General features: G+C 36.7%; 1 protein-coding gene across 4 annotated transcripts in view; it reads right to left on the reverse strand.

The window, feature by feature from the left end:
- LOC123352989 overlaps positions 1 to 18,426 on the reverse strand; it is an 86,474-nt gene that overhangs the window by 50,113 nt on the left and 17,935 nt on the right. For all 4 annotated transcript variants that reach the window (XM_044993625.1, XM_044993623.1, XM_044993626.1 and 1 more), the window contains 9 exons: positions 18,101 to 18,224; positions 14,527 to 14,695; positions 14,217 to 14,395; positions 13,825 to 13,968; positions 12,641 to 12,802; positions 11,494 to 11,609; positions 9,812 to 9,852; positions 7,512 to 7,615; positions 3,702 to 3,876 (listed from right to left, as the gene is read on the reverse strand). In XM_044993625.1, coding sequence (XP_044849560.1) covers positions 3,702 to 3,876; positions 7,512 to 7,615; positions 9,812 to 9,852; positions 11,494 to 11,609; positions 12,641 to 12,802; positions 13,825 to 13,968; positions 14,217 to 14,395; positions 14,527 to 14,695; positions 18,101 to 18,224 — 1,214 coding nt within the window. The remainder of the gene's footprint in view (positions 1 to 3,701; positions 3,877 to 7,511; positions 7,616 to 9,811; positions 9,853 to 11,493; positions 11,610 to 12,640; positions 12,803 to 13,824; positions 13,969 to 14,216; positions 14,396 to 14,526; positions 14,696 to 18,100; positions 18,225 to 18,426) is intronic.

Genomic DNA, 18,426 nt, shown 5'->3' on the forward strand with positions numbered 1-18,426 from the left:
CTGGACAATCCCTACGTAAAAGGATAAATGGACACAAGCTTATGAAATCTTATGCTCCAATACGTCCAAGTATATAAGGTGCCACAGGACTCTTTGTCGCTTTTCACAGATCCAGACTAACACGGCTGCCCCTCTGATACTTTCTAGATTTATTATTTACTTTCAAGACCTATATTCCACTATTATTTTCAGGACCCATGCTAAGAACCCTATTCCACAGTCCTTATTGGCATTAGTTGGAGCTTGACTTAATTGTGAGTAGGACTGGGCTTTAGCATCCTACTAAATACTCTTTACTCACTCCTTTCTGCTGTCAATGGAGGCTTTTCCACTGACTTCAATGGGAGCACCATCCTGCCCTATGTGTGCTGGTAAGTTTCTTCTAACCCTGCTCTCCTCAGTTATTCATAATAGGCACACCCATTAATGGAAACCATAAGCAGCAGAACACTTCAGTTCCTCACAAGGAAAAAAAGATATTTAATGTTTTGTCTTGCAGTATAACAGAGGTAATCTCTATTGATTTGTAGTATACTTGCAATAAATAGCTTATGAGTTTTATTTAAGCCACTCCATTTTGTTTAGGGCATTAGTTAATTTCAGCAGCCACTGATTGGCTTGTACAGTGTATTACAAAACAAAAAGAGATTGCGAAATTAATTGAAAATCGACTTAATAATTGATATTTAAATTGCGAGAAATATTAGGGGTTAATTTATTTACGCAGTGTAGTTCAACTAATGCCTGGTTTTCAATGAGGTCTTGTTTCTCATTTGCCCCAAATCTCAAGCCAAAGTCAGGTAGTGAGGGACAGGTTCACTCCCAGTTTAACAAATCAAAACAAAGAATTGGAAAATTCCACAATTCCAAAATTATAGTTCCTTATGGCAACCAAAAAATATTTTAGAAGGCCCCCAACCACTCTTATTTTAAAACAAATTATAATTGACCTACACCATTCTTATGTTTTTAAAATCTAAAGATTTTAGAATTGGGACATTAGAGCCAGATCTTGCAAGATCCTATACACACTCAATTCTCACTGACATCAATGGCAGTTGAGAGACCTCAGCAACTCATATAATCAGGCCCTAGGAACCCATCTATAATTCAGTGCCATTTTAAGACAGAAACTGAATAATAGCTACAAGAGACATTACATTTTTAATAAAGGATTCTCCCTTTTCTTGGTATAACTTGTGCAACTGGACTATTTTATTTGGCCACCAGGCTCACAGAGGAATGTTGCTGGTTACATTATCTAAGCTTTACGACAACTGTAATGAAAAGATACTCGGTAACCTTTCACTCCAGCAACCAAAGGGCAAGTTGACTCTGTCTTTCCACTGAAGCATATATCAACAGCTGGGGGAGATCATAGCTTTAACTAGATGATTACATGAAAAGAAACCATCATCTAGAGGATTTTTTTAAGACTATAAAGGCTCTTAGAATCACAAAATTCAATAATTTTGTCTCTTATCTAAGCTGACAACATTTTCATATCAAATAACATTTTCCTTTACATGAAAAACTTGGTCCTGTAACTAGTAGAGGACAGGAACTCTCCTTTCCTCAGTGCCTCCACACATGCTCATTAATTCCCTTTTAAAAAGGACATTTTAATTTAGCTGCCCATTTATGAGACAGCCATTTAGCAAGAATTGGTAGGGGAGCAGTACCCCTTTTGAAAGGGGATGGATGGAACCTGGACACAGGCTAGGCTGGATAGAATTTTTACAGAATCAAAAAGACCAGAAACTACAGAATCCAAGGCCACTGAGCATCTGCTGCCTCGGCTGTGAAGAGGAGTAGATTTAGGGGAAGCATATTTCTTTCTCCAATATGAGCCCATCACATAGAGAAGACCCAGGTTTGTGCACAAAGTGGATTGACAGGGTTAGGAGCAAACGGTCTCTTTCTTCCAGCAGTATACTCTGGCAAAACAGGAAGAGGTTGGGCCACTACCACAGATCTGATTTCCCTGATGGTGCTGAGGCACTTCTCCCCCCTGCAGATGGCAATAGCATATTGCAGGCAGCACTGAAGCTAGAGGAAAGATAAGAGAATGTAGGTGGACCAACAGGGCCCACTCACTTGTCACTCCCATCTCTATCTAAGGTACTTATATGGCTCCCATTATCCTAGTACCTAAGAGCTTCACATTCTTTATTTTATTATTAAAAATATTATTTTACAGATGGGGAAATGAAGGACAGAGAGGCTAAGTGATTTGACCAAAATACCATAGGATTGCTGTTGTAGAGCAGGAATGGAACCTGGGTTTCCCCACGGCTCAAGCCAGTACTCTAGCCACTGGACCATCCTTCCTTCCAGGGGCAAAACCTGAGGCTGAGGAGGCTAATAGAAAGGGAAGAATTTTGACTAAAGGAAGGGAGAAGACACAGCAAAGTATCACATAGGAAAGAAAAAATATTAACAGGAAAAATTGATAGGGGCCGTACAGGAGGGAAAATACAAAACTGCAAAGATAAAAAATTAGAACAGAAGGAAATGCCTTGAAGATAGAGGAGAGGTGAAAGGATAAAAGCCTTAAAGAGCAAATATTAGCAAGAAAAATCAGGAGAGAAGAGAAGAAAAAGCAGTAAGGAGGAAAGGAAATGATGAAGAAAAGAAATGAGAGATAGTCGGCCAAACAGATCTCTGGCATAACTCCACTAGCTTAAAAAAAAATGTTCTTTAATTTACAGAAAACATACAGCCAAATTATAATACCCAGTAATGTACAAATAAAAATATTTGTCTACGGATATAAGGAAACAGGTGATATGACCACCATACATGAAGAAGGGGCCTGCAAAACCTGTTTGTGGATGGGAGGCAAACGTGGTAGCTCAGGAGTGGGGATGATACACAGTGGGAGAGAAAACAACCTGTTTTGCTCAGAATAAAATGTTGAGGCTGCAGTTTTTAATGTTTCTATTTGTCTTTTGAATATGTTTGATGGGAAACAAATGAATGTGTTTGAGATTCCATAGTGCTCGTGGAGCTAAGGCACACTTTGACTTAATCCACTCTGACCCTAGTATAAGGCAGGTGAGTGGTAACTCTGGTTGAGAAGAAGAGTCTGTCTGACCAGGGGGCAGCTGGGCTCCTGGCAGGGAGCAGGGAACCAGGGGGCAGCCGGGCTCCTGGCAGGGAGCTGTGCAAGGAGCTAAGAGCCCGGGCTCTCAGCCCTTCACACTGCCCCTCCTCTTAAGTGAGTGAAAGCGCTCCTGGTGAGAATCCGTCTCACCGACAGAGGAGGGTAGCGTGGACACGAACCGCTGCAGTCATTACTGCAGTGGCTGTAAGTCGACCGTCACCTAACATAGGCTGATTAAAGTTTGTAGTGAAGACTTGCTCATAGATAATACAAAGGGTTTTGGAGGACCCCAAGTTAACATTCATACACCACTGGATGAGACACTTTAAACAAGACTTTTTAAGTTTATGTTGAAAACACTGAAGGGAAGTAAAGACCAACATGATAACATCATACAAAGGGAACCTATTATGGCTCACCATGAATCAATTGAAAGTTTTGTGTTTGTTTGTTTTTTAAATCTACTAAATATATTTGAACTTAAAATATTTATGCTAGGATCAAAAAGAGTTAAAAAAAAAGATTTTGAATATTTTGCAAGTGCAACAACAAAATAGAATGCATACCAACAGACGATAGACTAAAAGATTCATACCATTGAACCGAACAGTAAATTCAGTGGTTTCACTTTTTTTTGCTGTTTTTCCTTTGGTTTTCTGTAGAACAGAGGGTTTAAAAGAGCTAGTCTTGGAACACAGTTTTTCAAGGCCATAAAATACTGAAACTGTTAACTCCACAGCAAGAGGGTCAAACTCTTTCAACCAAGTTTCCTAAAAAAAAAAGAAAAGAAAAGAAATATTAAATGAATGAAACAAAAACAATTACTTTGCATCATTGTCACTGTGAGAATCCACTGCAGGGACCAAAACTCCATTCTGGGATGTACCTACAGATTGAACCTCTCTAGTTCAGCACTCTTTGGACCGGCAACATCTGTGGTCCAGCATGATCTTAGTGTCAATGTTGATATAGTAAAGGTGGAATTGTTGCAGAAATTGGAAAAGTGCAATCGGTACGTGCCTTGTGCGAGTTTTACAATGTAGGGTCATCTACAGTGTATGATTTGAAGAAGCAAAAGAATCAAATCCTTAATTTTTTTGCCAAAAGTGACAGTAAAAAAAGTATGAGTGTTCGTAAGACACTGATGGAGGGGAAAAGCAGCGATTTAGATAGTACACTTATACATTGGTTCAAGCTTCGTAGGAACGATAGTGTTAGCATTTTAGGCAAGATGATGTTGGCACAAGCAAAAATATTCCACAAAGAACTTAACCTGTAGCATGAGTGTGACTATTCCCAAGGATGGCTTCAAAAATTAAAAAACAGGCCCGGCATTAGTCTACATCGTGTGTGCGATGAAAAAAGAAGTGCAGATACAGAAGCTGCCGCTAAGTACATTGATGAATTTGCACAGTTAGTTGCAAATGAGAAGTTATCCCCAGAGCAGGTATACAATGCCGATGGAACTGCTCTCTATTGGCACTGTATGCCTAAAAAAATGTTGGCTACAGATGCAGAGGAGCCACCATCTGGTACGAAGGAGTTGAAGGACAGGGTAACTGTCCTTGGTTGTAACAACGCAGCAGGTACACACAAATGCAAGCTCATGCTTATTGAAAAGAGTGTGAACCCAAGGGCATTCAAAAGGGTGAAAAATTCCCAGCGATATACCCTGGCAACAAAAAGGGATGGATAACGACAAATCTATGTCTCGAATGGTTTGAGAAATATTTTGTACTGGAGGCAAGAGCCCATTGCACCTCAGTATGTCTGGATCTGAAGTGCAAAATTGTGCTGATTCTTAACAATTGCTCTGCCCACCCTAAAGCAGAGCTGCTTGTCAAAGATAATGTGGTGGGACTGTATTTACCCCCAAACTGCACCTCACTGATTCAGCCTTGTGATCAGAGTATCTTATAATTCCTGAAGTGTATGTACAGGTCCAAGTTTATGCACCAATTGCTAGTATCACTTAATGATGAGAAGAGTTTGACATTTAGGAAAAATTTAACCTCAAGGATATGATTTGGACACTAGCTAGAGCCTCTGAAAGAGTAACTCCATCTAGTCTGAAGAATGGATGGCACAAATTGTGGCCAGCCCTAATGTTTGAGGACAGTCCTGACGTCAATGATGAGTCCAATTTCACTGGATTTCAAGTGTCTGAAAACCAAAACATTGTTAGTGAGTGAATGGAGTATGCCAGTGGTATGTCCCACCTTGCAGTGCTTGAGCTGGCCAAGGATTTGGGAGAAGAAAATTTACTAGACTGGATGGAAGTCAACAAAGATGCACCAATTGCTAATCAAATGACAGATGAAGAAATTGTGCAAATGGTACAGCAGGGAAAAACCAAAGATAACAAAGGAGCCAGTGATGGTGATGTAGATGATAATGAGGATGTCGCAGAAAAAATTTCTATCGATAAATGCATTCAGTTGGCAACAAATTTAATAGAAAGACTGGAGCAAAGACATTTCATTTCTGAGCAAGAGATCGCATCTCTCTACATGATACGAGAAAAACTAATTAATGAAAAATCAAAATAAATGAGGCAAGTCAAGCTGGAAGATTGGTGAAAGGTAGCAAAGAGGAGCAGTGAGCAGCACTCTACGGTCGAAAATCCCATTGCCTCCACTTCATCTACCCTGGATATACCTACAACAGAGACCCCAGATGTAACTCAAATGTAATTTGAGTTAGCCGTTACTGTCACATCACTTTGGAAGCGGAATTCAGGGATCATTTTAGGTGAGCAAATTATAGGTTTACCTGTATTATTATCCATTTCTTTTTCATATTATTTTATGCTTTATCTAATTATTTCCTTATGCCAATACAGTAAAATTGTGTAACAACACTAACACTTTGTTATGAAGAAAGCCAGTAAGCCTTGGCTAGGCGGCATTGCAAGCATTCTTCCATTTGTTCGCCTCAGTGAGATAAAAATAAAAAGAGACCAACTCGCTACAATACTGTATAATTATTTTCTGAAAATGGTTCGGCACCGGTCAGGTCCCGAGGGTGCCAGACTAGAGAGGTTCAACCTGTAAAATTATTTTCAGAAAAATTACTCACTTTTCCAATTCATATGCAACCCACACTCCTGCTGATTTTGTGGGAACTTGGGATGTGCACAGAATTAAGTGTTTATTAAAGAAGGGAAGCATTTTCTCAGGATGTATGAAGGATTTGTCCAGCGGTAACTCCCATTAATATTGTTAGGGGCCAAAGTCTACTTACAGTTAAACTTCTGCAGTCCTCCTTCAGTCTGATCATTCAAATCAGTAAATATATAAAGTTAGATCATTAACCGGTATGAACTTGCACATTTTTATTGACTTTGAAGGAGAATTAACAGTCTGAGGATCTGGCCATAAATATTTGTTATGTGGTTTGGCATTTCAGATCCATGGAAATCAGAGAAGATGCGATCTTAAAATGCAAACAAGGAATAATACCCACTCAATGGGGTTACGCAATCATTGCTTAATTCAGTACTATATTTATTCAATTTACCCATTTTTCTAATTTATTCTTTTTTGTGCTTGTAAACTGTTGTGCTCATAATCCTGTTAAAGTTTATTATATGCTGGACAAATTCCTCCAGTTGTGGGAAAGGCTTTGTAATAAAGTAACAGACATCTGCTAAACCAAACTCTTTTCCAAAAGAAATGAAAGACTCCAAACTGCTAGAAAAACAGAGCTTAGTACATTGTCACTGGACTAAAATAATAAGTAAATATTAACTTTTGTTAACGGTGAAAAACAAACTTTATTGACCAGAGAGGTAAATATTGACTTAGAGTGAAGCAAATATACAATGTACTGAAGTTAATGGATCAAATCCTTTTCAGTTTGGCAAAAGAAGATTTGGCCCAATATATGTTTTATTACTGATTTTCTGAGAGTCTTCATCAGAACATCTGGAAAATCTCTCCATAATGGTAATGCATTTCAATGAGGTAACAGTTTTTCCTTAGAAGCTAAAAGACAGATGTACTCAAGAGGATAAAAAAAAAATAATTATCCTCCTGCGAGGTGAAATAATAGCTTTCAATTAATTTTCTTCAGCTAGTCACAGCGTATTTATTTGCATAAGTGGTCTAACTGGAAAAGACTTCAATTTTATTAACTTCTGAAGAGGTAAACAATAGAAATTTACTGAGTCTTCACATGACAATTTTCAACCAATCACAATCTAAGGTTTTTCTTATGTATGTAACATTAATTAATAACAGATTCCTCTTTATCTGTTGATTTGTTTAGGTCTCTGTTCAGTCAAAAAACATTCTTGACGAGAAATAGTTTCAATAAAAAGAGCACTAAACCTTTTTCTTTTGTAAAGTAAAGATTATCACAATCCCTGTCAGTACATACAAGGTATAATTAAATTACCACTTACAGTGTGTGATATCTCAACCTGTGGTACTGGTAAAACTAGCTTCAGTAAAACATCCTTCACTTCAACTGGCAAGATGTTCTGGAAGCCAAGAGAAACCTTTCCAGCTATCAGAACAAATTACACCAAAGGTAATTAGCCAATGTAATGTTTAAATAGTTTGGTCCTTCATTATAAATTAGGTTAATCAGAGCCTTTGGTGGCTTCTGAGCCCAAACAGAAGTATATTACACTTTTACCTATTAAATTAAAGAACAAAAATTGCTTTCTTCTTGCTGTAAGGAAAATCACAAAGGTTGAATTGCAAAGTATCAAATATAGTAGATCAAATATAATTCATTAAGTAACATTTCTAAGTCTCAGATACTGAAAGATACAATATCATTTTACAACCACAGAATGGGTTCTAGCTGCAGGGTGAAATGTTTAGATTTTGGGTAATGTCTATTTTACACAGAAAACTTATATGAATTCCATAAACAGGGCAATCCAATCTTTTCATACAGAAGTTTTGGTCAGGATTAAGGCCTGATCCAAGCTCCATTAACATCAGTGGAACACTTTCCATTAACTCTAATAGCTATTGGATTAGGCTGAGAACCCTGTGTGTGTGTGTATCAAAAGATAGAATTTCGCTCTGTCTATGAGTTCTTTCCCTGTTTAATGGTTCTGACTTGTAAAACGTAAGGGTTTACAGAATCAGGCCCTTACACAGACGGGAAGAATTTTTGTTATTGAAAAACTTGAAAGAAAAATTGTACTGTAGATTCACCCATATTTTTTTAAAACATGCTCACTAGAGAACTCTAATATTTTACATAGCGTACTGTCATTATGATACATCATCTGACCTATATGCCTTTGTTTGCATCTCCCATAGCAGCAATTAACCCACCACTCCCAAATGTCTCCTTGCCAGCTTCACATATTAGAAATAACTATTTTAACAGCTTCTATCAGTGTTACTATGCAACTATAAGAAAATACCAGTTCAGACCACTACTTTATTCTAGGAACCACCTACAGATCATAGAAGTCCCTCTTTCCTGTAAAGGGACACAGAAGATGAGCACCCTCCTGTGCAGTGAGCAGAAATTACAACTATTTTCATCTGTTCAGGGAGCCAAAGACTCAAGGGTCTGATTCTCCTTTCACACCAGGTTTACACCAATGTAATTCCACTGATTTTAATAGAATTACTTTTGATTTATAATGTTTTAAGTAAAAGGATGATGAGATGGAAGATTTTTCATACTGTAGCATGTAGTGAGATGGCAAGATTACTTAACATTTCACAGAACTGGATAATGTTTTTGCATTTTAAAAAAATGCAAACATCTGGCTTGACTTCAACAAGAGCTTTGCCTGATATGACCCACAGGATCAAGCTCTAGAGATGAAATCTGGCCCCACTACTGTCAATGGGAGTTTTGCCTTTGATGTCAATGGGGCCAGAATTTCACCCAATACATTTATCAGTCAAACACAAAATATAACCAAAATTTTCAAAAGTGGCCACTGGGTTCAGGTCCCTCAATTATGGGAGCCTTGGACCAGTTTTCAGATGTGCTGAGCCCTCACACCTCAAATTGAAATCAATGGAAGCTGTGGGTGCTCAGCAACTTAAAAAAATCAGTACTTAGTTGTGAGAAGGCCTGAATACAGAAATTAAAGTATCCAAAATTAGAGGCCACTGTAGAAAATCTGGGCTTCTCGGCAAAATTTTAAAATCCTCAAAAACAAATTTACACTGAAAATTCTGAATTTTGCAGAAATCTTCTATTTACATGGAACATTATTTTCTTAGGAATAAAACAAAAGAGAAATCTGATGAATATTCAGGACCATTCTACTCTTCTGCAAACTTTTACATGAAAACAAGTTTAAACCACAATAGCTGACTGTCTTTTCCACATCTTTTAAAACATTTCCTTCACATTTCACTAAAATGCATGCTACTTTTCCAGTTTTAAAGAAGAATAATTCCTTCTATGCATTCCTTTGAAAAATGCATATATTGCAAAATTCCAGCATTTATTGGTAGGAACAGTATAACAAAGATTAAGGACTTAATCCTGTAATCTGATTGGCACAGGCGAACCCCTGTGGGGAGCACCATCAGGATGTAGGACTGGGGCCTAAGGCACTTTCTTCTAATATTTTTGGTGAGAACAGAAGGTTTAAATAAACTTTTAGAAGTAAGCTGTGCTTTTCATTATATCTGAAATCTTGCCTATGATACAAAAGTTATTAGGTACCAAAGGCATGCTCAAATAACAGCCTCAACACAAACAGCTACATACCTTCCATTGAACTGAGCCTTGGAGACAGATCAGCAAGCGGCCTGCACATATAAACATTCATAATTTAATTCCCTACTTTCAGTGAATATAGCAATAAGCAACAATCTGAATTAAATTCTCATTTGAAATACTTTTGCTCATTAAAGTATTTTGTTGACTGCTACAAAAAGAAACAAAGCAACCCAACTATCTATTTATATTAAAAATGTTTCCACATACCATATAGAAGGCATTTCTAGATATAAAATATTCATTATAAATGAAAGATTTAGTATTACCCTCCCTAATTTATGAGTCAAATGAGATACTGTTTCATACAACCCTTCAATGTCCAAATGTTATGAGGAAGATCCTATGACTGAAGAAATATAGGAAGGAGTAACACAGTAGGGGGTAGGACAACATTATAATATGCACTGTTCCTCTGAAATATGTGAGTATGCCCACGTGAATCTGACAGTGCTCTTAGGTCCATGTTTACACTACCATTCATGTTGGCATGAAAAAAAACACACACCCCTGAGCAACATGAGTTTCACTGGCTTAAGTGGTAGTATGCACAGCACTCCGTCAGCGGGAGCTTCTCCCACTGACATAGCTACCGCCACTCATTGGAGATGGTTTAATTATGTCAACAAGAGAGTTCTCTCCCATCGGCATAGAGCGGCTACGCAAGAAATCTTACAGCGGCACAGCTGCATTGGTACAGCTGTGCTGCCTGCTGTAAGGTTTCAAGTGTAGATATAGCCTTAGGACAGCACCTGAAAGCAACACTGCCAAGAATAAAAACACAGCATCAAGACTATGACTGCCCGATATTGTGATAACAAGGTAGGAATGACATGCAAACCTGCAAGTCTCACTACTTCAGAGTGCCTGAGCATTTTTGGAAAGCTTGAGAGTCTATCTGTGTTAGTTATCTCTAAGTTTATGTTTTGTTTTCTTTCCAGTAGGTCAGACATGTCCGAGATGGAATGCAGAGGATACTCCCTCCTTTAACCTTTCTTCCCCCATTAAGGCATGCATTCTAGCTGCAAATCTCCAGTCAAGACAGTCTGGATGAGGTTCCTTTTGAAGACTATCAATAATGTCCATAAAATTAGATAAGAGAAGTCACTGCAGAAGCCTCCTTCTCACCCATCCCCAACACACACAGAGGTTTGCTCTACCTTTACACAGTGCATACAGTTTCCTTTGATCTGTGGTGTAAGAAAACAGCTTTCTTGTTTGGTGGTTCAGAGTGCTAATGCTAGGCTATTTTATCTATCTAGGCACTTAGATACTCACAGCAGTATGTGCCTTCAGCTACATTTAACTTTTATCTACAAGAGAAATATTACCAGGTCTGCTGAATATATATAGCAGGTTAACAAACTAGGCCCCAGTTCAGCAATGTAATTAAGCACTTGCCTAACTTTAAACACATGATTAGTTCAACTGAGTACAAAAGAACAACTCATTTGCTTAAAGTAAAACATGTGCTTTAAGTACATTGCTGAATTGGGGCCCTACCAGGAGGCCTACAAAGTGTTCAATACAGTTTTACGAAGGTTTTTTTTTTTTTTTTTTAAGGCAGTCCTTTAATTTCAGAGATCTGCAGACCACAGGTTGAAAACCACTGGTCTCATTAAGTGTTTCCAATCAGTACATCTTGTATCTGTAAAGCAAGGGAAGTTCTCGACCTTTGGTTCTGCCTGCTAAGCCCAGGGATGTCAGATGGTAAACCACCTTGCTGAAGATGAATCCAGGCCCTTTGAATATCAGCTGTAAATAGATGACAACCATAGAACAAAAACACCTGAAAAGAAAAAAAAAATAGAATTTTCACTACTATACATGAAACAGATCTGTTAATATTTTATGGATTCTGAGACGGTTTCCTGGCAGGAAGTAAAGTTTTTTTTGCTGTTAAAAATATGTTTTAAGTATGCACTATAATCACAGAAAACTGCCTTGACTTTACTTCCCATGCTCATTATTTTGCTTACAGCCTAAACTGCACTCATTCAAAAAGGCTTTATTTTTGTTTTCCAATAAAAACTCAACAATTCCCATTTACTCTAGTAATTTCTTCATTTTTAGTAGGAATTTCAAGATTTTTACCTTTTAAAGGGGTGCTTAATTAGCTATAGACCTAAAAATTTAGATTTTGTTTTTAAAAAAGCCAAACAAATCAAAATAGGGGCCCAAATCTCAGCTGAACCTTTTACACTGGTCTTGCAATCCCTTAGAGTTGGTGTAAATGTAATTTGACTTCAGTAGGACTGAAACATAAGCTTAAGTGCTTTGCTCATTAGGGATGGATTTAAGTATGCGTTTAAGGCTGAACATGTGCTTAAGTGCTTTGAATTAGGGCCTTAATGAGAAACATTTTGCTGCAACCTACAATGCAATTGCTGATGCTAACGAACATTGCAGGGTGTATTCTCCATATTCTGTAGATGCAGTACTCCCATTAATGTTAAATGGAAATTTAGTATATAATTCAAGGGAAGTATTGACACCCCCAGACCTGGACTAATACACTTTAGACAAAATTTGGTTCTCAGTTATGGCTTTGCAGCCCCACTGAAGTCAGTAAGATTGTGTAGGTGAAATAGAACACAATTTTGCCCATAATTTACTCGCAAATCTCAAAAAATTATGTAAATAAAAATGTGCATCACAATAAGGGAACTCCAATGGAATTTTCTGCTTTGAAGGAACGAAATGTTCTTGAAAAACTATTTTAAAAAATCTTTAAATAAAAACACCAAATCTTTGGTGATTATTTTTATCAACAGAACAGATAATTAGTTGAAAGGTAACATGAAGCATTGTTATATGTACCTCTCTTATAGCTGGATAATCATTGGCAGCCATTAGTGAATCCTTTAATAGCATAAGGATTGAGAGACAGAAATTCTCCATCACCTTTTGATTCCAATCTTGCATGTACAATTGATCCCAAATCAACAACACTGCAGGAAAATCCAGTATACTCACAAAGCCCTACACAAAATTATGAAATGTATTGTATTAAAAATATATTGGCAATTTCTAATTTATAAAAACAACACCAAATCTTTCCCTTCCTACTCACACAGGTACCTGTATGGTTTAACATTTTGTTAATGATACCCAGAAGCAAGCTTCAGATTGTTAGGGTAGGTGGGCAATGTTTGTCCAGAATGTAGCACAATGGGGTCCTGGTCCATAACTCAGGCTCTTAAATGCTATGGTAACATACATTAAATAATAATAACAACAACTAGTGCAAGTGCAATTAGTGTTACTGAAAGGAGACTTTCACCACTAGTTTTTTTGAACTGGATCATCAACTTCTGTAAATGATCATAGCTTTACTGAAGTCAGAGAAACTGTACGCATTTATTCTAGATGAGTAACTGGTCCTTCAGTTTTAATTTAAAGTGGCTCATATCTTAATATTTATTCCACTGGCTCATTTGTGGCTTTACTAGTGGCTGAAGAATATAAACTTTAATTTAATATTCTAGATGTAGTTGTAATAAACTCAAGATTTTGTTTCCTCAGTATAAAGGTTAAAGTCTAATAAAAATAATGTAGGTAAACCACTGCTTACAGCTGCTCTTGAGCAGACATATATTTATATAATGTGGAGAAAAAACCAAAACAGGGGACTTGATTTTTAAAGAAAACGTGTCATATGATTTAGGTTCCAAGTTTTAAAGACTATAGCAAATCTGTTAATAATAGGAAGAAAGAAATCTTTATAAAATTAGAAAGCAAAATATTATTTTCCATTTTTCTATTGTTTCTTTTTTATCTTTCTATTACACTATTTTTCCATGTGGAAAAAAACATTCATTTAGTAAATTAAAATATTTTGGTTTTGTAAAACCAGAACAAACAGTGGACCTGATTCTTTTCTCACTAACACCAGTTTAACTCTATCTGGTTTGATAGTCACTTCTGATTTACAACAGTGTAGTGAGTCAAGAATCAATCTCCACATTTTTTTTAATTCATTTACATAAATTAGGATATCTTACTTCACCCATCCACTTTCTGAGGAAAATGACTGGGCTTGCCAGTAATTCCTTGGTTAGATGTTTGTTTTGCTCAGATCTGTCTGTGGCGGTGTAGAGTTTTTGAGCTTTCTCTCTTTCTCGAACTATCAACTCCACCAGAAAATCCTGCAAAGAAAAAAAAAGAGAGTATATTAGATGGGATATGTTATAATATGGAAAAATCAGAAACATTATCCCTAGAGATAAAAAGCTGTCTATGTATATTTCAAGATCATTTAATAATTTTACTAAATCATATTTAAAAGTATAACTTTATTCCATATACTGACTTTTACTACAGCAAACATTTTATTTTAAACTTCTGCAAGTAGTGTAAATATAAAAGACTCTATAGCTTAAAAAAATCAATATACTTTTGGGTCAACTGAAAAATTCTTTCTGAAACACTGCTGAAGATGAGTGAAGAATTCAGTATCCTCTCTCTCCAGAAGGCTCATCATCCACTCAGCCATTGCAAAGATTTCTGTCCATGATGGGAATAAGTTTTGATGTAGGAAATGTAGGTACATAGCCAATTCATAGGGATGTTCAGCTAAAAATTAAAATATCAATTAGTTTATAGAATAGTGAAAATATCTTTGTCAAAGCCCTGAGGATTCTTGATCAACTCCTAAGAAAAGTGATATAGGTCTACAGCAATTTTATGTGATCTAATTTAGTTACCTGTAGGCATTACTTGCTTAAATGCCATTTGCAAAGGAAAAAGCCAATAGATTAGGTAGGGTTCATACGTGCCATTGAAAACATAGAGGACATTTAAGGTTTTGCTGGTCTCTGAAATCATTTGTTCATTTGTGGCAAAAGAATGCATGCAGGGTGTCTTTTCATATTTCTGTTGGGTGGAAGGAAAGAAACATGTTAAATATTTTTAATTAAAACAATGTTTTTAAGAAATAAAATAAATTAAGTAAATGCAATTTCATTTTGATATTTATTTCAGTCAGAATGTACAAGCTCTAACCATTAAAGAATTGGATTCAGCTGTGTTGATATTAATTTTGTGTGATGTAAACCTAGGGTTTAAATACTAAAAAAAGGTCACAGCTTTACAGCCCTCAACAGCTCTAGAAGAAGGAAGTTATTCTTTGGAGAAAGCAATGGCTGAATACCAGATTGGAAGAAATCTTTACCATCACAAGAATATGGTAGATTAATTCAGTGGTTTTCAACATTTTTTTCATTTGCGGACCCTGAAAAAATTTCAAATGGCAGTGCAGAACCCTTTGGAAATCTTAGACATAGTCTGCAGACCCCCAGAGATCTGCAGACCACAGGTTGAAAACCACTGGTCTCATTAAGTGCATGCACAGTGTCATCTGTTTGGGCTGTGCCTGAGCTGTCACCTAGTGGCGTGGTAGTTTAACTTCCTGTTCATTGAATCACCGAATGTTTCTTTTCACAATAAACCTTTGAAATAGTCATGCATATTTTCTCTTCTTTCTTTATCCTCTTGCGCTCTCAGGTGCATAATAGGATGTCAACCAGTTTCCGCCATTTATTTCAGCAATGTGCTGGTCTGTTCAGGCTTCTCAGTGTCATGTTGATGAATATGGCTTCTTTTGATACTGTTAGGGATAAATGTTTCTCTAGGTTTCCCTCTTTTTCTCTTCCATATTATCACTTGTTGTGGAAATTGTGTTGGTGGCCTCCTTAAAGCATGTCCTAAATAAGTCCATCCTCATTTAATTTCCAGATTTACTCCACTTGGAATTCTGATGTTGCAAGATACTCTTTTCAATGCAGTGATACGTGTATTTTTTTATAGCTATAGCTATATCTTTGGAATGCCTCGATCTTAGCAATGAATTTTGTTGTAGATTTCAATTACTCTGGTCCATAATGGCAGACAGACATGATGGAAGTGTTAAAAATAGTTTTGTGTCAGTGCCAATCATGCAACTAACTATTCCAAAACTTTTCAATTTTATTGAAGTTGTTTGCTGCTTTTCATATTCGTTGCTTGACATCTAGCATAGTGTCATCATCATTGCACATTTAACTCCATAGATTAATAAAATCACTTTTCTTCTAGTGTTCCTTTGTCCACACTAATGGTAATTTCTGAGACACTCATAGCCATATTTATCTTTCCCTTGTTGATGAACAAACCAACTTGTTTTGCTGTATTTGCCAAAAGCTAGGTCTTCTCTTCCATTAAGTGAATTGTTGAACTAAGTAGGACAATGTAAATCAGCAAAAAAGGAGGTAATCCAATTGTGTTTTATCATTTGTCCATAAAATTCCTTGGTTGCCTTCTGTGGTTACTTTCCTCAATGACCAGTGCAAACAATAGTGGGGACATAATACACCCTCACCTTATTCCAGTTGTCACTGCATTGGCTGATACTGTCACCATCTCTGACTGCACATTCAGCATTATCATATAGATCCTTGATTAGTCTAATTATTTTTGCTGGTATTTTGTAGTGTGCCACAATTTGCCAGACTGTCTCTGGGTATGCTGTCAAAAGCCTTCTGCAAAGGCTATAAAATTTATCACAAGAGATGCTTACCACTCCACACTTGTTCCATAATATGTCTAACAACAACAATATGGCCTGCACATGATCTCAGTGGTCTAAGACCTACTTGTTTCTCTCTAAGATCAAAGTCTATTTGTTTCTTGATATGTTACCGGATGTTATTGCACATGGCTTTCCCAGGCACCGAGACTAATGTGATTTCTCTCCAGTTACTGCAGGTGGTACAGTCATCCTTCTTTGGCAATTTTACGATAAGGCCTCTCTTACACTGGGTTGGATTATTTTCTTTATTCCATATTCTATCCAAAAACACAAGGAAAGTCTGGAGGGCTGTTTCATCACTTGCTCTGGGCATCTCTCCAGTAAAATTATCCTCTCCATTTTTTAGTTTACTGATGGCTTTTCTAACTTCTTAATTTGTAAGATCTCCTAAATCAATATCAAGCTCTAGTGGTAGGTCATCATCACACATTTCTAGTAGTTTGTTTGAGCATGGTCTATTTAGAACAGCCTGAAAATGTTCTGCCCATCTTTTCTGTTGTTCTTCTGTACTAAAAGTCTTTCCGTTTGCATCTTTAATAGGGCCTCCAGTACTTCTAAAGGTTCCTATTAGCTATTTGATTGGCTACCTCTTCAGCCTCTTGACATTTTCTGTCAATATATGCCCTTTTATCTCTTCTAGTATTCTTTCTAACCTCTCTGTCTAAAGCGCTGTATTCTTCTTGCCACTTGCTTGCCTCTTCACATGACTTATCATTCATGAGATTTTCCTTTACATTTCTTCTCTTTTCCATAGCTGCCAAGTAGTATTGCTAATCTATTCTTTCTTTTTAGATTTCATTGTTATTAGAACTGTCTTTGAACTTTCTAGATAGTACTCTCTGATGTTTTCCCATAGAGTATCAATGTCTTGGGTTTCTTCATTTAACTCCATTAGAATACTGAAACTGTTCTTCAGTTCAAGCTGAAAAGCACTTTTTGTATTTGGGTCTTTTAACTGTGCACTGCTGATGCACAGTTGTCTTTTAACCTTCTTCATCCTATCTAATTTGATCTTCAATTTAGCAACACAAAGGTTATTGTCATTGTGCCCACATCTGCTCCCCTGGAAACATGTACATCTGCCAACGAACTGCGAAACATTCTTAAAATGTAGAAGTGATTTATCTGGCTCTTTGTAGTAGCATATGGGGAGTTCTATGTCACTTAATGGATTTCTTTATGAGGAAATATTGTTCCACCTATCACTAGTTTGTTCATGCTGCAAATTACTTTTAAAATAAAACTGATGTTTGGTTTTATTGTGAGTTATAGATCACTGAATTATTTAATGGCACTATAAACAGAATGCTTCTCTCTACTGTAAGAATCACTTTCAAATGTGCAAAGAAGACAAAGTTTACTTCATCTTGCGGACTGGCTGAAATCATACTATGGTGTTTGCAATGATATTCCAGAATCCAGTAACCAACCAAATGAGCAAACTAGGAGAACATTACCAAAATGATTATCAATTAAGGATAGGAGAAGAAAAACCCAGAAGTCACCTGATAAACATCAGCAATGAGTGATATAAGGATGGATGACTTATTTGGAAATATGCAACAGAATGGTAGTATTGCTATGACCAAATGAATATGGTTTTAATCACTATTACATAGGGCAAATATGCTCAGTGCTTAGGACAAGGAGTACAAAAATATAGAATAAAAAATAAACAGTTAGCATGCCAGGTTTTACATTTTCTGACTAACCTCCACAACTGCATTTTCAATAAGGCCTGAAATTGGTGATCGGGTGGCACTTCTAATTTTCAGTTTAGCAATTCGGTGCTCCACTGTTCGTCCAAACTTCACTCTAGCTTCTCTCTCAAGAATTCTGAGAAGATGAAGCACTGATTAATTTCCCTGATTATATATAATTTTCAAAAGCTTGTTATGAACTGAGATGAATTGACATAAAAATACCTGGTACCTAAATGTATCCAAAATACTCACTCTACACATCAGCATTCAGACACAATGCAGACGACTATATTTTTATGCAATGGTTCCAGAAATGCCCATTCATGATGCCAGTG

This window comes from Mauremys mutica, chromosome 19 (genome assembly GCF_020497125.1).
Source record: "Mauremys mutica isolate MM-2020 ecotype Southern chromosome 19, ASM2049712v1, whole genome shotgun sequence".
In the NCBI taxonomy this organism is placed as follows: Eukaryota; Metazoa; Chordata; order Testudines; family Geoemydidae; genus Mauremys; species Mauremys mutica.